The sequence below is a fragment of the Notolepis coatsorum genome, assembly GCF_963971535.1.
Source record: "Notolepis coatsorum genome assembly, chromosome: 6".
Taxonomy (NCBI): Eukaryota; Metazoa; Chordata; class Actinopteri; order Aulopiformes; family Paralepididae; genus Notolepis; species Notolepis coatsorum.
In genome coordinates this window covers 68145805-68170628 of record NC_140170.1, presented here as the reverse complement: position 1 = coordinate 68170628, position 24824 = coordinate 68145805, and the positions used below count along the sequence as shown (strand labels likewise).

The 24824-nt window shown below is 42.9% G+C and overlaps 1 protein-coding gene across 3 annotated transcripts in view; it reads right to left on the bottom strand.

Annotated features, from left to right (window-relative positions):
* The window catches only part of sumf1 (sulfatase modifying factor 1), a 46576-nt gene that overhangs the window by 19892 nt on the left and 1860 nt on the right, over positions 1–24824 (bottom strand). The window contains exons 1-7 of one of the 3 annotated variants that reach the window (XM_084316209.1): positions 24255–24557; positions 22051–22224; positions 19805–19879; positions 18672–18754; positions 7666–7788; positions 6365–6479; positions 1643–1769 (exon numbers count right to left, since the gene is read on the bottom strand). In XM_084316209.1, coding sequence (XP_084172335.1) covers positions 1764–1769; positions 6365–6479; positions 7666–7788; positions 18672–18754; positions 19805–19879; positions 22051–22224; positions 24255–24545 — 867 coding nt within the window. In that variant the 5' untranslated portion in view covers positions 24546–24557 and the 3' untranslated portion in view covers positions 1643–1763. Of the gene's footprint in view, positions 1–1642; positions 1770–6364; positions 6480–7665; positions 7789–18671; positions 18755–19804; positions 19880–22050; positions 22225–24254; positions 24558–24824 lie in introns of those variants that run through there. The other 2 variants (XM_084316208.1, XM_084316207.1) reach the window with 2 other exon arrangements.

Here is a 24824-nt window from a genome sequence, read left to right as displayed (position 1 = left end):
ACTACCTTGAAGAAGAGGGGTTCCTCAACATTGGCAATGCTACACACCTCTTCTGTTGCCATTATGTGTTCCTGCCACGGCTTCACGATGACCTGGACACATTGCGCAGTGGCTGGGCAAATCATCCTATAAGAACAGAAGGCCATATGACCCTAAATCAGCTGTGGGAGCTGGGACGAATCCATCACCCAATTCCAGTTTCTGATAACATGGAGGTAACTTTGTCCAATTTTTACAACTTCAATGCTTTCAATAGTATTGATCCCTCAGCCACTCAAAAACTGAAACCGCTATCCATGCTCTTGCAAACACCTACCAGACTCCATTGAACTTCCCCTGTATTTTCATCCCAGAGCACCCTTTTAAGAGAGCATACTGTAGGTGGCTATAAAGCCTGTTCCCCACCAGAAAGGGCTATCTGACAGCAAGGTAAATAGGTGAAAATATTTGAACTATAGCATAGTTATACTGTATGGCAAAAGTTGGGATGTGTCAAATGCATAAGAAAGGTTTCCTGATGAGAAAATTTAATTTCTCTTACATGTGGGAACAATTCATATGCTGAGTGAATTACAAAAGTGTAGGTCAGAATAAGAGCCATGAACATTTGCTAAACAACATGGGCAGTGGTTTAGGGCTTATAGTCCTAGAAAATGAGTTACAGTATGTGAAAACAGAAAGATAAATGAGTAGGAGCATACAGATTTCAAAAGCCATAAGTGCCCACCTTACTGCTGCTGTCTATCAAGATAATTAATACCACAAATAAGGCTTTCTATTTCTGTTGTTTTTAGGGTGTGGATATTCCTCAGATTGAGTGGGAGAACAGTGGATTTGCTCCTGATGGCCACTCTAGTGTCATTGTCCCAAACACAGAGAGCCCACTGACTGATGGACTAATGGCTGCTTTAAGAGAAGCTGTTGACCTACGAGCTGCATCCCAGTCTGTGACATCTACATTGCTGCTGTTCAATGTTGTGAGCATGTTCTATCTGATGACTGAGAAAGAGAGGTTAGGTCTTTTTCTGTAACCAAATTTTTTCATTTCAACCTTTATTTAAAATCGTACGCCTCTGAGGTTTCCCTCATTTACAGAAACGACGATTGTACAAAATGTAAACAGTACATAATACAAACTATATTCACAGAAATTTAAACACCAGAGTAAACGTAAAACACGTTTAAAATAAATGTGGCACAATTCACCTTTGTTCCCTTGTTATTTTACAGATGTATTATGTTTTTATGGCAGACAAGTGCTCTGATTGGTTGTTGTCCTTTAGATCTGTAGACCCTCAGTTGTGTATAAACTACAGGTTATGAAGTTATCAGTATTCGCCATGAGCAGCAGGTAGTGATCCGTTATCGGCTGAAAAAACGTCCATACTGTGCATCCCTAATACATATACTGGGCTGTTCAATATACAACAGGCTGGCTGATTCTGAACGGAAGAAAGGAATAACTTGAGTGTTTTTCTGCTGTGAAAATACATAATAAACACTGGAGTCAATGAACACCTCTGCTGGAACGCACCCTTGGAACGCCCCCGAGTCACGTCTTGAAATCAACTTTAGTAATAGCTGGGAGTTACCATGGATAGGAGTCTGAGGCAGGGTGTTGAAAGACGACGATAAACATTTATTAAACATCAACAGTAACAAACAATTTATTAAACAGTAACAAACAATATGGTTGAAAGACAACGATAAACATCAAGGTCAACACTCTTTCCATGTTCCACTCAGGGGATGTTGGGGTGAAGTCATGCCTGCAAAAAGAAAATAAATTGTAAACTGTGATATGAAGAAACAAACAAATAGATTTCTGTCTACTACAAGGTCATTGGATCAAAGAGATGTCTAACTTCTAGAAAAACTTCTATGAAGCACAATCTCAGGAGGCTCATACAGAACCAAGTGTTTCACTGTAATGTACATGTACCTTATGTGACAAATAAAACAAAACCTTAATTCATTATATTGTTTAAAATATATAAATCAGTACTACTGAGTAATAATGCTAATCAGATCATATATATGTACAGAGTTGTAGTATTATTATGTACATTGATGCAGCAGGTATAAAGACACTATGGTAGTCATACTGGCCAGCAGCGTAACTAGTAAGAGTAGGTAAGGGATATGTACAGATATAGATGTATCTACAGATATGTAAAAGGTTTATATGCAGTTATATGTACAAACACATGTGGATATATACAGTACATTAAGAATAAATATAATTAGGGTATACACAGCATTATTGTACATGCATGCCATCATACACTTGCCATCCTTCTTATTACTGTGTTGTGTCATCCAAAAATACTTTAATTTAGAGCCAGGTAATTCACACCACGACCATGTTACTATCACAAGATAGCGACTTAACAATAACAACAGGTAATGTTTTGTATTCTGGTTGTCACGAGACCGCCGGCCATCTTCGTATAACAGTTAGGGGACAACAAACGGGGTTCTAGATCAAATGTATGCGTTGAGCTGCGTTTTTATTACATATTACATACATATTCATTTCATAACCTACATAACATACATGTTCATCTCATAACCTTATATAAGACTTTTGATTTGGATTCTTGATTTTCGATTTGGATTCTAGCTAACGTTACCTAACTAGTAGTAGTACCTAATGTTAGCCTAGCCTGAATGAATGATTGAAAACTTTATTTAACAGATTGCAGAATGGGTACAATACAGTACGGCTCAATACACACAATTGTTAAGGGGATGCAGACCAGAGAAAGACTTTCGTCTTGTTTACATCAGGGTCCCCCATTTTCAATTCGTAGTGGTGCCTGCCGTTAGCCTACCTGTTAATTATTGTTTATCATTGAGATCAAACTTACTGTATCAACTTCAGGCTTCAGCCACCTTCTCTTCTCTTTGTCGTCGGGAGGAAAGGCTTCCTGGGTTGTTGTGATCACATGACTGACAAAGCCGTGCAGTGATAGGCCAGAAGTCAGTTCGATCACATCCAGCTCGATTGCTTTATCCTGTCTGGGTAACCCGGATGTTGGGTTTTTTACGTCGAAATCCACACCCCGCAATTTTTGACATCGAATTATATACACCGCAATTATGCATCGAATTTTTTAATGAACACTGCATTTTTACATTGAATTTTATTATGCATTCGAATTTTTTAATGAACACTGCATTTTTACATTGAATTTTATTATGCATTCGACTTTTTTTTATTAACACTGCATTTTTGGTAAACTCTGAGCAAAAAAATTCAGATACATGATTTTCATAGTATTTATTTGCAATGCTATAAATTCGGTGTCTGAAACTATAAATGCGGTGTCTGGAACTATAAATGCGGTGTCTGAAAAAAATTCAGATACATGTTTTCAAAGTTATTATACATGTTTTCAAAGTAATTATTTTCAATGCTATAAATGCGGTGTCTGATTAAATTCAAATACTTATGGCACTCATTTGCTTCCATAGCAGGGGGCACTGTGGGCCCTCAGTGCCAGTGCTATGTTCAATAGGGAGAATGCCGTGTTTGCAGTGCTGAAAACTATATAAAATATTATAGCTATGGATCTAATAACGTTGTCGTTTGTCAGTGAGTTTCTTCCAGTCAACATGCAAAAAACAGATAGTTTTTTCATCCGTACATTTACGTTTTGTTTTTTATACCGTGGTGAATATAAGTATAGTTTGAGTGATTCTGAGTAACCCCAGGAAAAGATGCGAAAACAGCCCTTTAGTGAAATCCACCTATCACGTTGCCATTTTTCATCCTGAAATCAACGCTAGATTATCGGTATTATGTTTCCTCGTGCCTGCACGAAAGGGGACGGGGGAAAACCGGCCCTCCGTGCGTCTATCGCAGCCAACGACACCCACACACAGGCTGCAATCGCGGGAAAATAATTATCGGATCAACACAAGATTGGTAATATATAGTCCTTACCTTGTCTCTGATGTAATGCAAAAAGAATAATCCAATTATCTGATCGCCATTCCAAATACTGGTCGCGGTAGTCTGTCCCACGCTATCCAGCATTGCACATGAACGGGCGGGCAGGTGAACTCGTTGAGGCATCCGTGGTGACCGATTGTCTTGCCGGAGTATTTAGACCCCGCCTGCACGCTGCAGCTCAGCCGAGAAAACAAACGAAATCATTTCAAATGGAGTGCAATAGCGGCCGCAAGGCGTTAGGCGGCGGTATTGCCCGTCTGCGATCTCGGACACATTCAGAACAGCATGCACAAGGTGCTTCGATGGATTATGAATGGCAATAGCGAATAAAAGAAATAACGATCATAACAACCAATATACTCGTTGTTGGCGCTCAACGATTGGCGGGCAGAAAGGGTTACGGTCCCCAGAGTTTGCTCTGAAAAGGGTAAATCTGCATTTTGCTATGATGCCCTCTAGCTCATGGAATGAACTCCAACAGTCCTTAAAGCTTGAGATTCTCCCCTCTGTTGCAGAGTTTAAAACCTTGATCTCCAACTAGGGATGTCCCGATAAAAAAAAATTGCTCCCGATCCGATCCCGATCATGTGATTTTGAGTATCTACCGATACCGATCTTTCCCGATCCGATCAAATTATTATTATTATTATTATTTTTTTATCCCAATTTCTCACATTACCCTGAATGTTGACGTTATCCAGGTGAAAAGTTAACTTCATTCAAGAGAGGCATTGCAATCCTTGACATAAATCATTTGATGTATAATTAAATCAAAGGAAATGCGTTTGGGTCTGAGAGTGTGGCTGGTCTGCCGTTCTGCAGCTGGATACTATTGGTTTGTTTTGGCAAAATTCTTCTGCTCTGTGTGACAATAAATAAATGAATGATATGCAATTTAAAACCAAAACTAAGGCCTCAGTATGAGTTTAAGACGTGAACATGGTCATGTCTGTTGAATATAAAAAAATAAAATAAAAGAAATTCTGATTTAAATTTTTTTTTGTCTATCCCGGTCTTCGGAAAATCACGTGATCGGCCCCGATCCCGATCATGTGATCGGATCGGGACATCCCTATCTCCAACCTTTGTCAATCAAGTTGTACATGTTTTAATTTATTTGTTATCCTTACGTTTGCCTCGTCTTGTCGTCTAATTGTTATTATTTTATATGCTGTGTGATTTTATATGCCTTTTTTTGCTTATTTCTGTATGTACACTTGACGTAACTGTAAATGAGGGAAACCTCAGTTGCCTCTCGAGTTTAAATAAAGGGTTGAAATTAAATGAAACTATGTCTATATCCACAAGGGAGGGGGAAAAACTAAACAAAACATCAGGGGTTTAAATCAAGGCTTTTCTCATTCTGAGCTTGATTGATATTATCTAAATGTTATTCATCTGATCTATGCAAGCCGTTAAGTTGCTGTAGTAGTGACATTGTTATTCCCTTTAGAAAATTCTTCTAATCTCCTGCACCATTCACTTCCTGCCGGTAGACTGTGGCTGAATTAGAAATCAGCTCAGACAATGGACTGTGGGCGCAGCCTACCAGCTCTAGAACATATGACCTTGACCTATACAACGCAAGGTGAGCGCATGAGCCCCTGTTGGCCACGGCTCTCCGCCTCCTCGCACGCATGCTCTCCCATTGACCATGTTCTTCTACTCGTAAATCTATCATCCCTCTCTCAGATGTGTTACTGCCTGGTGCAGAGAGGCGTGATACACGTTGGTAGGGATGGGCTATTTAAAGAAAAATCCAGATCGATTGATCGCATTCTATACTCGATTGATCGTGTATTACTCGAAAAGGGAAAAAGAAATTTAAAAAATAAAATAAAAAAAGATATTTGATTTTGATTTTTTAACTTATTTTTGTTCATTCACGTATATATGTTTAAGGAAAACAACAAACGGTTATAATCTTACACATACATGTGAAAAGATATGTTTTTTTTTTTTTTATAAATAACAATTTATAATTTCGATTTTTTTTATTATTTTTTTGGCGTGTTCCTTAATGTTCCCCAAGCTTGCTCTAAATGTGGAAGAACTGCCTTCTCTTGGAACGCCCTTCAATGCACTTTAAAGATTGATATTCTTCTGACCTTTGGGCAATTTCTAGCTTTGATTATTAATAACCATTGTACATCTATTTGTAATTGCTTTTAGTCTGCTTTTCCTGTTTTTATCTCAACTTGATTTCATCGTGCAGATTGCTTGTTTGTAATCTTTGTTTTATTCTATCCCTTTTAGTTGTATACTCTGCGTGACTGTAAACACCTCAGCGTCCCTGGAGTTTAAATAAAAGGTTAGATGTATTCACACGGTGGCAGATTTAGCTGTTATGTCGTGCTCAGGTTGGGATTCCCTTCCCGCCGCGCGCGCGCTCCCACTCCCTCTTACCGGTGAGGTCTGGACGTGTCCGTCCTCTCCGGTGTTGTGCGTGGGGAAGTCTCCCTGCCACAGGTTGGCGTAGTGTTGTCCTTTTGGGTGCAGCTTGTTCCCCCAGGGGTACAGCCTACAGTCAGGAGTGATGCATTAAGGATTTGTCTGTGCACAGAGCCACGTTGGAAGAAGGAGTGCATTATGTTTTATGTTTTAAATCCACACATGAGTAATACAGCATTCCAGACATCGTCGGGAAGCCTGAAATTCCTAATTCCTACTGCGAGAAATTACAGTAAACCCTTTCAACTCAGAATTCCAAACTAGGAAACTAGTTTCACAAGTCTTGAGTTGTGAGTGACATGCTAAGTGTGTTGTTATTAAGTAAATTTTTTACATATTAAGGGTGGCAAACAAAAAGGCTCTCACGAGGAAGTGGATAAGTCAGATGGTACCGACGGAGGGAGAATGGATGGAAGTACTCACTGAGATGACAGAGGGAGAGGTTTGAGAGGTTTGAGGAGAGGTGATCCATGAGATCTATGTGATGGAGAGGTTAATGTATGTATTGAGACAACAGAGGGAGAGGTTTGAGGAGAGGTGATCCATGAGATCTATGTGATGGAGAGGTTAATGTATGCATTGAGACAACAGAGGGAGAGGTTTGAGGAGAGATGATCCATGAGATCTATGTGATGGAGAGGTTAATGTATGCATTAAGACAACAGAGGGAGAGGTTTAAGGAGAGGTTTGAGGAGAGGTGATCCATGAGATCTATGTGATGGAAAGGTTAATGTATGTAATGAGACAACAGAGGGAGAGGTTTATGGAGAGGTTTGAGGAGAGGTGATCCATGAGATCTCTGTGATGGAAAGACTGACGTATGAACTGAGACAACAGAAGGAGAGGTGGAGGAGATGGTGGAGGAGATGGCGGGACTTGCTGAGGCCAGAATGTGCGTGACTGTGTGAAATATGGAGAGAAAAGAATGGTGAAATGCCCCTTTTTGATTTGTGTTGTTTATTTATTTTGTTTGTCATTTCTTCTTCTTTTTTCATCTGCTTTGTATTGAAAATTCCTAAAAAGAGTTTTCCGACATGCAGTACTTTGAACAATGTTGCTTTTTGGAATTTTCAACATTGCTTTTTTTTTTATATATATAAATATGTCAAATTCCAGCTCACAGATGTGCATGTTTCTCCCCAGGGGCTTTCAGAGCCGGACCCTGGGAATGCACAGAGATCACGTCATTCCGACCTCCCGAATGGGGAATTCTCCGACTTCCGACTCTGGAATGGAAAGTCATCAACATGTCCTACCTGTCCTCCAGGCCCCCCCTGCAGGCGTGCTCCCACTCTGCCTCCGTGGGGAGTCTCTTCTGGGCCCAGGAGCAGTAGGCCACAGCGTCTGCCCACGACACGTGCAGCACAGGGTGGTCGAGCCTACAACAGAAACACAGGCTTACAGTATCAGAATTCATCAGAAACAGCTTTTGTTGAAAAGAAAACCCACAACAGTAACATTTAAAATTTAAAAATAAATATATCTATACTGTAACATTGCTATTTACATTTTTAATTTTTATGCTCGCTTATGCCTGTATTTTTTACTGTTGTTATATGTCCGTTCTATTTTATAATTTTTAGACTATTTTTAAACTTAATCATTTTAAACTATTTTATTATTTGTATTACTGAATAGAGAGCCTATTAGGATGCTAGATCCTAATGTGAAACACCGATTTACCATACCTTGCTATGCTCGCTCATGCCTGTATTTTTTACTGTTGTGAAGCACTTTGAACTGCAACCTCTGTATGAAAAGTGCTATACAAATAAAGTTATTATTATATATACTACTATACTATATATAAGGTACTGTAGCCTGGCAGGACATCTGGCACATCTCGCTGTCCTCGCGGACTGAGCAGTACAGTGGATCTTTTGTCTACTCCTTTGGACTCCTTCTAACCCAGGGGTCTCAAACTCGCGGCCCGCGGGCCAATTGCGGCCCGCGGGATGATACTACTGGACATCAAAGTTTAGTGTTAATGCGGCCCGCGCGCAACTGTTTGCAGAGTCGTTGCGCGAGAGTTGGACGTTTTATTTATTTTATCACTTGTAGGCTACCATAGCGCAGCCTCATGACAGCAACGTTATGTTAGTGACTTGGTTGAAACGTGATTCCGGAGTGATATCAAGTAAAGTGGAAGTCAAATGCATCCTCGCTATCTCTCTCCTCTGTGAGCAGTGCTCTGCATGTCCGGCTGCACTGCCACTGCCTGTGTCTGTGTACGGGTCTGGTCCAATCACATACCCGCGTCCCGTCAGCGTTTTTCCCCCTCACCCACAGTCTGCGAATCAGAGGCAGAGTAGGGGAGTAGGGCGGGTCTTCACGGACTGCATGTCGTCTCTCTCTTTCAGTTCAAGTCGGAGCAGAGTTGACAGCGCATCTACAGTAAACTCGCTCCCAGTTTTATCTCCGTGAGATAAATGTAGCTATTAGCCTACTTTCGCCAGCAGGCAGCCAGCAGAAAAATGGCATTTTCAAAGATGGTCAGTAAAAGAAAAGTCGACTGCAATTCAAAGGTTAATGTACTGAAAAATATGCGTTCATCCTGAGTCCCAGCACCAAACCAATTATGTGACTATATGCCAAGAAACTGTAGCTATTTGAAAATAATGTATGACTGAAGTGATGGAGACCATGTTTGAAGGCAAACAAAAGCAAATCCCCCTCAGATCGCACAGCAACCAGAATAACTGAAATACTGGCTGGTGATTTGATTAAACAGCTTTGTGATAGAATAAAAAAAATGCACAGTGCATTTCCATAGCTGTGGATGAGTCCACTGACACCACTGAGAAGTCTATGTTCTGAAGAACCGTTCATGTTCTGATAGTGGGGCGGCATAGCTCAACATATCAAACCAATTGTTCATTTTGTGATAAAAGCACCAAATTTGGCAGATGTGTTGATAGATATATTGGAAACAAAACTGGATATTGGGGCATTACAAACTAACACCCTGGTGGCCGTGGCAGGCATTTTTCAAAATGGCCACAAGCGCTTAGTCAAACTTTCTTATCCCATTGGATTTGCATGCAATAATGGATATAATCTAGATCCCACTAACCCTGAGAACCAAATAAAATACTCACCATTCTAAGGAAATAAAAAAAAAAATTACAAAAAAAATATTACAATATTTTTATAATTTTTTTTTTTTTTTTTTTTTTTTACCACATGGTGGCGCTGGCGCATTATCACTGCGGCGCTGTGCCCCTATACCATTGTTTAGGGTCACCCTTGCCTTATTGCTGCTATTTCCAGCTGGACACATGATATGTTGCCCACCTTTTTCCCAGTCTGTTTACGGAGGAGATACAGGTAGGTTACATTCTTTTGTTTCTGACAAGTTGTGAATGAATACAAGATAAGATAGATTTTCGTGTTTCTTCACTGTATTGCAGATTATTGTGAGTAGTGCTGTATTTTGTGAGTTTATTCATCTACATTTTTACAGATGCTATGCTTATTTATTAGCTCAGCTAGCTACTGTAGCTAGCTATCAACGTTTACACTTTGTTCCTATTGAAATTAAGTAGTTGTAGAAGTAGAGTATTAATACTATTAGAAGTATTAACTTACTATACTGTAGAAAGAAGTCTTAATTTTGTCATGCAGCACACTCAACACACACATATAGGATGAAGGAACACACTGAATAGGTGTTTTAGGCTAGCCATATTTTCAGAAAATTCACCTAAATGTACATACCCAAGTAAATGGAAGATTGCTCCACTTCTACAAGGCCCATTTACATGTTCTTGGTATCTAGGGACATCTATGGATCTCAGGGAATGTATTCCCAGTGGCAGAAATATTGTGTCTGTTACTATGCTTGAGTAAATTGTAATGAATCAAAGGAGAATATAATTTTTTTTATATATTTCATTTTTTTTTTTTATCTTTGACGGTGAATAACACCATGCTAACATTGACCAGATGTGAATAATTGCCACTGAACTCATTCAGCACCTTTTTGAGATCAAGTGTACAAAAGATCCAAGCTAATTAATAAAGGGCAGATGATTTACAGGGTTTCTGTAGATACAGTACTGAATTTTGCCATCCGGACACATTTTAAATATGAATATAGAATATTAGGCCTATAAATTACCTTATTATGGCCAAGTCATACATCTACTCATTCTACTGTATGTATCGGGCCAAATCTCCTCTTTCCAATGGAGTTAAATCTGAGGGCAGCAAATACTGTGAATGAAATCTACTGTAAAATCATTGATTTCTTGGCCGGGTACAGGGCCCCATCGGGCTTAAGGGTTTAAGAGGTTAATAGTAATAGAGTATTAGTACTATAGTACTAGTTCTACAATTTATTAGTTCTAAAATATAAGATGTTCTTTTTGACTAATGTTGTACTGAATCTGTGATGTTTGTATTATTGCAGGTCACATAATAATCAAGATAGTGGTGATGGTGGTGACTAATTGACCATGTCAAAAAGGTTTCTGCTAAAAGACACAGGGTGTCCAACACCCTCAACATCTTCTAATTCACAGCCTGCAAACAAGATCAACTGGTCACTGTGTGTCCTCTGCCAACAAGACCATAATGAGACACTGACCAACCCAATGCTTACGAAGAGGAAGGATGCTGGGAGCGCATACACGTTGTTAGCTGACAGTCTCCTGAAAATGAATGAACTGAATGAACTACATAGAAATATACAGATAGAGAAACTAGATGAAGGTGAGGGGCTTGAAGCTGCTCTGGTTGTCAACAATGCTCGGTGGCATCAATCGTGCAGGCTGGGCTTCAACAAGACAATGATTCAACGGGCCGAGAAGAGAGCTCTGAATAAGTCTACCAGTACAGACAACAATGAAACCATTGCAGGCAAAACTAAACGCACCAGGAGTAGTACTTCTATCACTGAGAAACCAGCACAGGAAGCACACTGTTTTTTCTGTTGCAAGCCAGCTGGCACTGAGGGTTTTCATGAGGCAGCAACGTTTCAGATAGACAACCGAGTTCGGACATGTGCAGAGCTCTTACAGGACACAGAACTGCTGGCTCGACTTAGTCCAGGAGATATGGTTGCACTTGATTCAAAATATCACCGCAAATGCTTAGTGGGCCTCTACAACCGTGCCAGAAAACACAAAACTCAAGAAATGCAGGGAGCCAACAATGAAAAAGTGCTATCAGGAATCGCTTTTGCTGAAGTCGTCATGTACATTGAGGAAGCATGCCTTGATGACAGCACTGCACCAGTCTTCAAGCTGGCTGATCTGGCTCACCTATACAAATTGAGAATGGAGCAGCTTGGCAGTAAGCTTGATGCTAGAGTGAACACTACAAGATTGAAGGAAAGACTCTTGGCTCAGATCCCAGATCTGCAAGCTCAGACCCAGGGGCGGGATGTCCTTCTCACATTCTCTGATAACATTGGTGCAGCCCTGACAAAGGCATGTGAATGGGACAGTGACAGTGATGCTGTGCACCTGACTCAGGCTGCAAGAATTGTGCGTAGACACATGTTTGATGAGCAGAAACCCTTCACAGGTTTCCAAGAAGGCTGCCAAAGAAACTCTGTGCCAAACCTACTGCTGGCTCTGGTAAACATGGTCCTTGAAGGTCCAAGCATCAGAGACCAGAGTGAGTATCCAGCTACTTCAGCAGCCCTAACCCTCGCACAGCTGCTAAAGTTTAACAGCGTCAAGCACAGACGGCTTGAAGTACCCACAACATTTGCCAGCGTCAGACACAGCATTGCTCAGGAAACACCTTTACCGATGTATATAGGCCTGATGGTCCATGCCCAAACCAGGAAAAGGGAACTTGTAGACCGGCTTTCACATGTGGGGGTCAGTATCACGTATGACCGTGTGCTTCGTCTGTCAGCCCAGCTAGGAGAAACTGCCATCCAGCAGTTCCATAAGGAACAGGTAGTCTGCCCTGCTAAGATGTGTGGTGACGTCTTCACAACTGCTGCGGTTGATAATATTGACCATAACCCTAGCTCAACTACCTCAAAGGAGTCCTTTCATGGCACAGGTATTTCACTCCTTCAACACCCTACATTTGCAGGTCAAGGAGTTGACCGCAGCATTGTGATTGTTGGAGGGTGTGGAAGCCAAAAGACAGTAGGCCATTTGCCAAGCTACTACACAGAAGTCCCACCAGTTGTCCGTAGCACTACAAAGGCACCTGTACCACCTAGCACTGTGGCATCTCTGAGCAGGGGAAACTCTGACCATAACATCAAGGAAGAGTACTGCTGGCTAGAAAATGTGCGGAAGAGTCTTGCAAGTGATGAACAGAATTCTGTGAATCAGAGTGTGGACAACATGTCCTGGGCTGCATACCATGCAAGTCAACAGCTTGCTGGAAGAAAAGTAATCTGCCCAAGTGCCCTACTACCCCTGTTCCACGAGAGTGCCCACACAGTGGCAATGATCAAACACTCCATGGATGTAGTCAGAAATGCAGTTCAACATCTGAATTCTGGGCAGACACCAGTAGTAACATTTGATCAACCCCTGTATGCTATTGCCAAGCAGATTCAGTGGAAGTGGCCAGAGATGTATGGGGAAGACAAATTTGTTGTGATGTTTGGCGGCCTGCATATAGAGATGGCAGCTCTGAAGACCCTGGGTGATTGGTTGAAAGGCAGTGGCTGGGTTGAGGCACTGGTACAAGCAGAGATCACAACAGCAGGCACTGCTGACTCCTTCTTGCGTGCAGCACATGTTGCTCGCACCAGACGTGCCCACCAAGTCACAGTGGCTGCACTATATGTCCTGCAGTATCGGGCCTACAATAACCGTAATACAGATACAGAAGATGTACCTTTGGGGTTTGATGAATGGTGCTCAAGGAGGGAGGAGAGCTGCCCTCAATTCCAGTACTGGGCAACAGTCATGGCATTGGAGCTGTGTGTATTGGTCTATGTGAGATCCCTGCGGCAGTCCTCCTTCAGCATGTACCTCGATGCTCTGACAGAACTCGTCCCCTGGTTCTTCGCTCTGGACCATACAAACTATGCCCGCTGGATCCCAGTTCATCTTCGTGACATGACTGAACTACCAATAAGACATCCAGATGTTGCCAGAGAATTTAATGTTGGCAATTTCACCATTCAGAAGACCAATCGGGTCTTCTCGGCAATCCCCATTGATCAAGCACATGAGCAAAATAATGCTTGCATCAAGAGTGATGGAAGGGCGGTAGGTCTTACAGACAACCCTAGTGCCCTCCGACGGTGGATGGTAGCTGGCCCTGAGGTTGCAGCGCTGATTGAGGACTTTGAAGATGCTCACCAGCTCATGGGAAGATAAGATGGGGTGCTCCACCATGATCAGACAGCAAGTGTGCAGAAAGCATTTCGAAAAGATGTCTGCTCACTCGTCAATGTAATGGAAGAACTGGGCAACCCATTCGAAGAGGAGAGTGAAGACCTGCTTGTCCTTTACAGCAAAGAGATTGCAGATCCATCTGCAGTGGAGACTGTTAAGAACGCACAGAAGATTGGCCAACACCAGTTCCAAGCATTCACAAAGGAATGTCTTGTGGAGAGAACAAAACCCATTGATGACACAATCCACCGCAACCGGTTGAAACTGTTTGTTGGCTCAACGCCAAAGACAACAAGTAAGGAGAAGCAGCAGCTGACATCAATGAAAAGTGATGTTGAGTTGTTTTCACAACTCTACATTAGCTGTCAAACAAGAGATGGAAACCTGGAAGACTTCTTCCAGCATGAGAACCAAGCATGGCCACCAGCACTCTCTGATGGAGGAAGATTACGACTTGGGACCAAGAGTGACCTTCTGAAATGCCTGGAGGACCTATCTCCAGCTCAGACTAAAGCCCCTGATGCTACCTGTGTAGTTCTTGATGGAGCTGCCATCATTCAGATGATGAAGCCAGCAGGTGCCAAGACATTTGATGAATATGCCCAGCAGGTTTTCATTCCATATATCTATTCTCAGCTGCGCAGTGTGTCACGTGTGGACCTTGTCTGGGATAGTTACAAGGATGACTCCCTGAAAGGCACAGCAAGAGCCAAGCGCGGAAAGGGTGTAAGGAGACGTGTGGTTGGGAAGGCTGCCATACCAGGAAACTGGCAGAACTTTCTGCGGGTTGACAGTAACAAGACAGAACTATTCAGCTTCCTATCCAAGGTCCTCCTTCAGGTATTCAGTGAGGAAGACAAGGAGGTTGTCCTCACTGATGGGGTGGGGGTGCTCAGCACACAGCCACTGCAGGATCTCCACACCCTGGCCCCATGCAGCCATGAAGAAGCAGATAGTCGAATGCTACTGCATGTATCACACGCTGCACTGCATGGCCACCACCAATTGCTTATTCGCACTGTTGACACTGATGTTGTGGTCTTGGCTGTGTTTGCCATAACACAACTACCAGCTGGATGTGAACTGTGGCTAGCATTCGGAACTGGCAAGAGCTTTCGCTACTTGGCAGCCCACCAAATAGCTGCGTGCCTCGGACCAGAGATGTCATGTGCCCTTCCAATGTTCCATGCTTTGACAGGCTGTGACACTGTATCCAGTTTTGCTGGACACGGAAAGAAGGCAGCATGGTCAACATGGAAGTCACTGCCGGACCTGACAGATGCACTACTGATGCTGGCAAATGGACCAAAGTAGATCCCAGATTATGCAATGAACATTATTGAGAGGTTTGTCATACTTCCATTTGACAGAACCTGCACCTGCACCAAGGTGGACCAGGCAAGAAGGAAACTCTTTCCACGTAAAAGCTTGGCACAGAAAATCCCGCCTACCCGAGCTGCTCTGGTGGAGCACGTCAAGAGAGCAGTCTACCAGGGTGGTTACATCTGGGGGAAGACACTGCTTCCAGACCCTGTGCTGCCATCACCAATTGACTGGGGGTGGGTGAAGACATAAGGAATGTATGAGCCCCACTGGACGACATTGCCACAAGCATCACAATCCTGCCATGAGCTGATCTCTTGTGGCTGCAAGAGTGGTTGCAAAAAGCGCTGCAGGTACTTTTGAAACAGCACTGTGCAATACTACACCTACTGTAGACCTCAGTATATTTTTACTGTATTTATTTACTGTATATTTTATTCCATTTTTATTCTATTTTATTCTACTCTTATCTTAGGCAATTTGATTTGTTTTGTTATTCTTATTCGTGACCTGTTCTGTCTAAATGTTTAATGTTGAGCGATTTGCAGTGTCAAATTTCCCTCAGGATAATAAAAGTATTTCTATTCTATTCTATAGGTGCAAGAAGGCTGCACTTCAGTGCACAGGCCTCTGCTTCTGTGATGGAGAATGTGCCAGTTGAACCCTGTGGAACCATTCTTCGCTACAGTTTAATCAGGCAATAGGCCCATCACCATTTTGTGGGGGGGGGGGTTAAAAAGGAAAATGTTTGATACCGTTTTGTAAATAGTTGTATATTTGTTGGAAATATTTTTTTTAATATATATATATATATATATATATATATATATATATATATATATATATATATATATATATATATTTGTGGGGGGGGGGGGGGGTTAAAAAGGAAAATGTTTGATACTGTTTTTGTAATTTTTTTTGTAAATAGTTGTATATTTGTTGGAAATATTTTATATATATATATATATATACATATAACGGTTATAAAAACTAAATTAATAAAACATGTTCTTCACTTTAAGTTGTATGTAAATACTATTTGTGGTGTTAAAAATGTGGAAACAATAGCTTTGGTGACCAAAGTGTTCTATGCCAGTAATCTCTGGCAGCCATTTTGGAAATGGTTACCATGGTCACCAGAATGCCAATCTGCAATGCCCCAATATCCATATCTTTTCTAAATATATTAAGCTAAATGTGTACCAAATTTGGTGCTTTTATCACAAATTGAACGATAGGTTAGCTATGCCGCCCCACTATGAAGAACTGTTCATGTTCTGAAATGTTATTGCTAAAGATTGAGAAGATTGGATCAGTTGTACTTTTTTTTTTGAATACTTGAAACCCTTTTTGTGTGGAATATTTGATGCGGCCCAGCCTCACCCAGACTCTACCTCCAGCGGCCCCCAGGTAAATTGAGTTTGAGACCCCTGTTCTAACCTGTCTGTCTGTGATGCTGGTCTCCTTCTAACCTGTCTGTCTGTGATGCTGGACTCCTTATAACCTGTCTGTGATGCTGGTCTCCTTCTAACCTGTCTGTCTGTGATGCTGGTCTCCTTCTAACCTGTCTGTCTGTGATGCTGGACTCCTTCTAACCTGTCTGTCTGTGATGCTGGTCTCCTTCTAACCTGTCTGTCTGTGATGCTGGACTCCTTCTAACCTGTCTGTCTGTGATGCTGGTCTCCTTCTAACCTGTCTGTCTGTGATGCTGGACTCCTTATAACCTGTCTGTCTGTGATGCTGGACTCCTTCTAACCCGTCTGTCTGTGATGCTGGTCTCCTTCTAACCTGTCTGTCTGTGATGCTGGACTCCTTCTAACCTGTCTGTGATGCTGGACTCCTTCTAACCTGTCTGTCTGTGATGCTGGACTCCTTCTAACCCGTCTGTCTGTGATGCTGGTCTCCTTCTAACCTGTCTGTCTGTGATGCTGGACTCCTTCTAACCTGTCTGTCTGTGATGCTGGACTCCTTCTAACACGTCTGTCTGTGATGCTGGTCTCCTTCTAACCTGTCTGTCTGTGATGCTGGACTCCTTCTAACCTGTCTGTCTGTGATGCTGGACTCCTTCTAACCTGTCTGTCTGTGATGCTGGACTCCTTCTAACCCGTCTGTCTGTGATGCTGGTCTCCTTCTAACCTGTCTGTCTGTGATGCTGGACTCCTTCTAACCTGTCTGTCTGTGATGCTGGACTCCTTCTAACCCGTCTGTCTGTGATGCTGGACTCCTTCTAACCTGTCTGTGATGCTGGACTCCTTCTAACCTGTCTGTGATGCTGGACTCCTTCTAACCTGTCTGTGATGCTGGACTCCTTCTAACCTGTCTGTCTGTGATGCTGGACTCCTTCTAACCTGTCTGTCTGTGATGCTGGACTCCTTCTAACCTGTCTGTCTGTGATGCTGGTCTCCTTCTAACCCGTCTGTCTGTGATGCTGGTCTCCTTCTAACCTGTCTGTCTGTGATGCTGGACTCCTTCTAACCTGTCTGTCTGTGATGCTGGACTCCTTCTAACCTGTCTGTCTGTGATGCTGGTCTCCTTCTAACCCGTCTGTCTGTGATGCTGGACTCCTTATAACCTGTCTGTGATGCTGGTCTCCTTCTAACCTGTCTGTCTGTGATGCTGGTCTCCTTCTAACCTGTCTGTCTGTGATGCTGGTCTCCTTCTAACCTGTCTGTCTGTGATGCTGGACTCCTTCTAACCTGTCTGTCTGTGATGCTGGACTCCTTCTAACCTGTCTGTTCTAACCTGTCTGTCTGTGATGCTGGACTCCTTCTAACCTGTCTGTCTGTGATGCTGGACTCCTTCTAACCTGTCTGTCTGTGATGCTGGACTCCTTCTAACCTGTCTGTCTGTGATGCTGGTCTCCTTCTAACCTGTCTGTCTGTGATGCTGGACTCCTTCTAACCTGTCTGTCTGTGATGCTGGTCTCCTTCTAACCCGTCTGTCTGTGATGCTGGACTCCTTATAACCTGTCTGTGATGCTGGTCTCCTTCTAACCTGTCTGTCTGTGATGCTGGACTCCTTCTAACCCGTCTGTCTGTGATGCTGGACTCCTTCTAACCTGTCTGTCTGTGATGCTGGACTCCTTCTAACCTGTCTGTCTGTGATGCTGGTCTCCTTCTAACCTGTCTGTCTGTGATGCTGGACTCCTTCTAACCCGTCTGTGATGCTGGTCTCCTTCTAACCTGTCTGTCTGTGATGCTGGTCTCCTTCTAACCTGTCTGTCTGTGATGCTGGTCTCCTTCTAACCTGTCTGTCTGTGATGCTGGTCTCCTTCTAACCTGTCTGTCTGTGATGCTGGTCTCCTTCTAACCTGTCTGTGATGCTGGTCTCCTTCTAACCTGTCTGTCTGTGATGCTGGACTCCTTCTAACCCGTCTGTGATGCTGGTCTCCTTCTAACCTGTCTGTCTGTGATGCTGGTCTCCTTCTAACCTGTCTGTCTGTGATGCTGGTCTCCTTCTAACCTGTCTGTCTGTGATGCTGGACTCCTTCTAACCTGTCTGTCTGTGATGCTAGACTCCTTCTAACCTGTCTGTCTGTGATGCTGGACTCCTTCTAACCTGTCTGTGATGCTGGACTCCTTCTAACCTGTCTGTGATGCTGGACTCCTTCTAACCTGTCTGTGATGCTGGACTCCGGACCCTCTGGGTGTCTCCAGTCGGCCCCTCTCACCGGCAGCCACCAGGGGGCTGCAGCCACCTGACAACAAGGACAGAATTGACCTCCGAATTAATCTCAAACCACCGCCCTCTCCTCTCGACCCTCCAATCACAACTTCCTTGGACAAAAAAGCGGGGGCGAGGCTCGAGATAGGTCCCTAGTCTAGGTCACTCTCCCTCTCCCTCTAGGTCACTCTCCCTCTATCTGAAATAACTCTGAAGACACACGTTGGGATAATCCTCGTACGGCCATTGCATTTTTTATGAGCCAGAGGATGCATTTTTAGAAAGTGATGCAATTCTTAGGCAGGTCAGCTGTTTATGTGCAGCTTTAGGAACCTTGCATCGTTGTTCATTTTTTGTTTATTTATGCCAAAGGCAAGACTGATTCAGCCAAATAAAAAAGACCAGGGTATTATATGTTTATGTGGGTGTTCCCATCAAAGAAAAACGGCATCAAACAGTGCAACCACATGATCTCAGAATGACATCATTATTATTCACATAAGAACCAAATCATCATCAACAACAACAACAACATCCTCACCATGACTTCTCACTACAGCGCTGTGGTGTAACAGGTCAGGTGTGGCACATTCGGAGCACATTGGAACGGTTCAGTAATCACTCCGCGGAGCCGGAAGCACCAACGCGGCCCCAACTTGAAAAATAAAGCGTGTGAACTTCTCCCCCTGGCCCCGAGCTCTCCAAGTTACCATGGCAACCGCCAAGAGTTGGATGTCCCATCTGTGAGTGATTACATGGTGTGTGTGTGTGTGTGTGTGTGTGTGCGTGTGTGTGTGTGTGTCCCAATATCCCCGTCTATCCCGAGGAGCGTAGACCGGAGGAGAGAGAGACAGAAACTCTCAGTGGTGTGTGTCTAAAATATAAAGATCATGTTTCAGTAGACCTCTAGACGGTCTCCGTGCTGTAGACCTTTAGACGGTCTCTGGACTGTGTCGGTCGTCTCCTCCCGTGCTCACTGACGCGCCGGGAAAAGGGCCGGGTCAGGTGTCTGCGTTGTAATGGCACGCACACACAGGTCACAGGTTAAACCGCGGGGCACCCACTACTACAGGATAATACTTACCGCTTGAGTGATCCGGCTTTTGACCGTCTCGCTCAAGAGGCCGTCGAACACAAACGAGTCTCCGAAGCTCTCCGCCTGGAAGCACATGGAGGAGACAGAAGACGGGGGGGACAAAGACGAGGTCAATCAACCGCGATTCAGTTCATAACGTTAACATTTTAACTGAATGACTCAACGTGCTTATTGTGCAAGTCTGAAAATGTGTTTCGTTCCGCCAACGTCTTGAAGTCAACGATACAAATATTGCCTCTGGCTCAAAGGGAAGTTTCATAATAGAATATCCAACCGCTGAGTGTGATGAAACAAACATAAATTTATAAAATATTATTTTGCCAAGGGGTTGTCTTTCTAGCTTAGAACTAGAATCAGTTGAACTAATACGCTACTGAGAATAACATTTATATTTACATCTAGTCATCTCTAGCTGACGCTTTTATCCAAAGCGACTCAGAAGTTCTGTACAACAAGTCAGCAGGAAGGGTACAACTCTGGCAGCTAAGGGTCAGTAACATTGTTCGTCAAACAAGTTCAAGTTAAAGTTCCTTTTATTGACTATTATTGAACCTCACAGTACGACTACCTAGTGACCTAGACCTCCTACCAAAGGGGAGGTGTTGGAAGAGGTGATGAGCTGGGTGCAGGGGGTCACTAATGATTTTGTTTGCGCGTGTGATGGTGTGATGCTTGTGTATGGAGTCCAGGGTGGGGAGTTTGCAGTTGATGATTTTGGATGCCCTTTTTATGATCCTATCTAGTCTGTGTAGTGTGTGTTTGGGTGTGTTGCCGTACCATACAGTAATGGATAATGATATGTTTTGTATTATGGCTGTGTTGAACTTGAGTGCTACAGACTTGAATGTAAATTAGCATAGTAGGTAGTAATATAGGCAAGGTAGATTCCTTAGTAGCAGAGTGTATACTAGTGAAAGACGGTACAAAGGTTAGTGTTTTATAAAAAGAAATTCATTTCAGATATCGATTGAAGAAGTGTGTTTTTAGTCGACGATGGAAAATTGGGATGGTTTTGGCTGTCCTGACTGTGGTGGGAAGTTCATTCCACCATTGTGAGAATAGCCAGCTTCTCTTTGATGACCCCCCTGGAGCTCAGATAGGAGTGGGTCTGAGGTGGCAAGAAGATGTAGAGTAGGGGTCTTGAGGGTGTGTAGTTAGAGATCATTGACCGGAGGTAGGAGGGAGCCGTTCCCTTCGGTGCACGGTATATGCCAGGTCAAGGACTTTGAAGCGGATTCGTGCAGCGATGGGAAGAAGTGGAATAACTTGCTTCGAGCGACAGAATTGGAAAGCGAATGAGCGACTCAGACCGACCGGGTTGAACTCTTAAGAAGCTCGTATCTCACAGTCAAAACCGGTTTAACTAAAAAACTAAATCAACCATTTATAAATCAGCTCCACCCCCTTCTCTACCTACGGTAATAGGCCTTACACATTTAGACTTTTTAAGATACCCCGTGTATTGTTTTGTGGCTCTCTGCAGACCTGAGCTACACGGTAAGGTTGGTCAATCGAAGGCGGAAGCCGTAGAGCCATATGAAATCCGCGATCACGGAATCGCGGACGGAATCGCGGAATTGAGCAATAAAAATGGAATCAACTGTAAAAAAAAAAAAAAAATATATATATATATATAATTTTTTTTTTTTTATAAATGTTGTGGGACTTGTACAGCACTTTGTTCAACTTTGTCAGTGCTGTAAAGTTTAAACCTTTTTAAATCTTAGACAAACAAAACACTTTGCTTTCATGAAATATTGTAAGCCATCATTTGTGGCTTTATAAAAGCAGCACAATGAACACAAATCTGTCATGTTGAGTCCGACCTCATCTTAAATAACAAACAGCATTGCTTGTTGTAGTTAACAAAGAGAGGCAGAGTTGATTTTGCAAAAAAAAATATATATATCATTTATATTTTTATATTTTTTAATAATCAAATTTTATTTTCATATTCGAATCCCATGCCCATCGAACGAAGTATTTAAGACAGCCCTATTAAATGGACTGTTATATCTTATTAAATTGTGGACATTTATTCATTCCCACTTATTAGACACTTTTTCTGATGGTAAAATGAGCGTACAAAGCAAAATACAGAATTCTGAAATATTAAAACGGAAAAAACGGAATTTGGGAAAAAATTAAATGGAATTTGGGAAAAAATAAAACGGATTTCATATGGCTCTACGGAAGGTTCCCGCGACGTGATCCCTGGCGGGATACGTCCGTACCTCAGTGACGTAGCCTGTGGCGCTGACAAAGCTCTGGAACTGTTGGACGCTGACTTCCTGGATGTCCATGTAGAAAGGGTCCAGGTGGACCAGGCGCTGAGGACTCTCACCGTCAGCAGGAATACCTGGGTCGTCAGTACCCATCAGAAACTCTCCACCAGCAATCAGCACCATCTACACAGTACGGGACACACACACACACATTGTCTCATCCTTTTTTTTCTCTTTTTAAAGCAGATATTCTGTCATATTAGTCATACAATCTTTTATCACTTCTTAAAATTAATGAATGAATGATCATTACATTTATATCGCGCTTTTTTTTTTTTTTTTTTATTGATCTTTTTCCCCCTCCATTTTCCTCCGATTTTTCTCCCATCCCAATGTTAGTCGTATGCCAATTCCCAGTCCCTTCCTGGTCGCTGCGCACTTACCCCCCACAGTCAGATCATCTGGGAGAGTGGAGGCTATCACGTGCTTCCTCCGACACACGTCCAGCCAATCACCGCTTCTTTTCACCTGGCAGCGCGGATTCTCATCGAGAGGGCGTAGCGTGTGGGAGGACCACACTATCCCCCTCAAGTCCTATCCGCGCTTAGCAGGCGCCCCGACCGAACTGTAGGAGTCGCTGTTTACAACGACCCGGACCCACCCCGCCAGCTTCTCCCACCCTCTAATACAGCCAATTGTATTAGTGCAGACGGCCAGCCAAGCTGGTGACAACCCCGGAGCTGTGAGCTGGATTCGAACAGGCGAATCCTAGCGTCTCCGGGGTTGGTGACGAACGCAATCTCCGCTCGGCCACCTAACCGCCCCTATATCGCGCTTTTCTAGACACTCAAACATCCTCACCACCACTGTGTAGCACACAACCTTGGGCTACGCAGGCTCAATGGCTGCCATACACTGGCACCAGGCACACATCACACTACACACAATGGCTGAACGGCTCAGGAGACAGGGATTGATATCAGCCAATTAAGGGGGGAAGGGATGATTAGGTGGCCTTGATGTCAGAGACCTGATTGGGAATTTGGCCAGGAACGTCGGGGAACCCCCTACTCTTTACGATAGGCGATGGGTTCTTTAACGACCTCGGTTTAGCGTCTCATCCGAAGGACGGCACTCACAGTTGTATGGTGTCCCTTATCACCTTAACAGGGGCATTTGTTACTGACAAGTCCAGAGGACAGAGCGCTCCCTGCTGGACAACAAACACCACTTTCTGACAACGGTCTTGACCGGGACTCGAACCGGTGACCTTCCGATCATGAGTCCAGAGCTCTACTCATGTAGCCACGCTGCCAGACCAAAAAAAAACATGTATCTTCTGTAATCATATCCTTTTATTTATTTATTGTCGATTGTTTTATGTGATGTTTTTACAGGTAACGTACGTAACCTTGTTTTCTCTTTCCCTCTCTATTGTTGATTAGCCTCAGGTCTTGCTCTTTGTTCACATTTTAGAAAGGTTTCTATACAAATACATTTTTAATATTACAATTTTTTTATAGGCAAGGGGAAAGCTTAGTATTAGTACAGAAATAGAAGGACCACAGACCCATAGAAAGTGATACAGCTGGGAATTAGATTCGATTCAGATTCGATTCAAATGTATTGTCATCATACAGCATAAGTACAGTACAATGAAAAGAAGAGTGCCAGAGTGCAGAGTGCAAATGCAACAGTAAAGTGCAATAGTAATATACAATGTACAGGAGATGATTAAACTGGGTATAAAATATATAAATTAATACTACTGAGTAATAGTGCTAATCATGTGTATGTACAGAGTTGTAGTTATTATGTACATAGATACTTGTATAAAGACAATAGGTAGTAAGTCATACTGGCCAGCAGCGTAACCAGTAAGAGTATAGCCTAGGTAGGGGACATGTACTATGAATTGAACCTCAGACGAATGCATGCATAAAGAGTTGTGACAAATGTACTATTGACTACTGTCTATCTATCTATCTGTATGTCGTGTGTGTCATATATGTTATGATGAATTGAAAAAGGAGGACCCTGATGTAAACAAGACGAAAGTCTTTCTCTGGTCTGCATCCCCTTAACAATTGTATGTATTGAGCTGTACTGTACTGTACCCATTCTGCAATCTGTTAATAAAGTTTTCAATCAATCAAAACCGACAAAAGTTTAAAAAAATATCATAATAATAATAATAATAATAATAATTCTACCTGACTTTTTGGTTCTTTCTCATGTCCCCCATTCTCTGGCATGTCATTTGCTGTTTTGGAGTATTTGACAGCTGGACTCTCTAGTGTCATGCCTTCCTTGATGTCCACATGATCTCTGTTCAAGTTGTGACAGCCACAGCCCTCTGGTTTTGATGGAGCGGCGGCGTCGGGAATGGGGTCCGTTTGCACTGGCAGATCCGATGTCAGCCCACCACGTGTATCTTGAAGACATAGCGTGGGATGATATGTACAGTTCCAGAAGAAAACAAACAACGCAAAGCAACGCCACATCGTTGCAGCTCGCAGCTCACAGACCCATTACTTCCGCATACAGTCACGTGACCAGTCAGCTGGTTACAATGTAACTCCTTCATTTCTGTAACATGTGAGTTTATTTATTCATGATGCTCTTATTATAACTCTGCGACGTTAGACAAATAGTTTATCAAATCACGTCAATTATTTAGTCCCGTTGAATTAATGTGAACGACGCATTATTTTATTACACTGGACAAAAATCAAACTGGGTCAAATAATAGGCTACACTGGGTTACTGTTTTAGTGAATGAA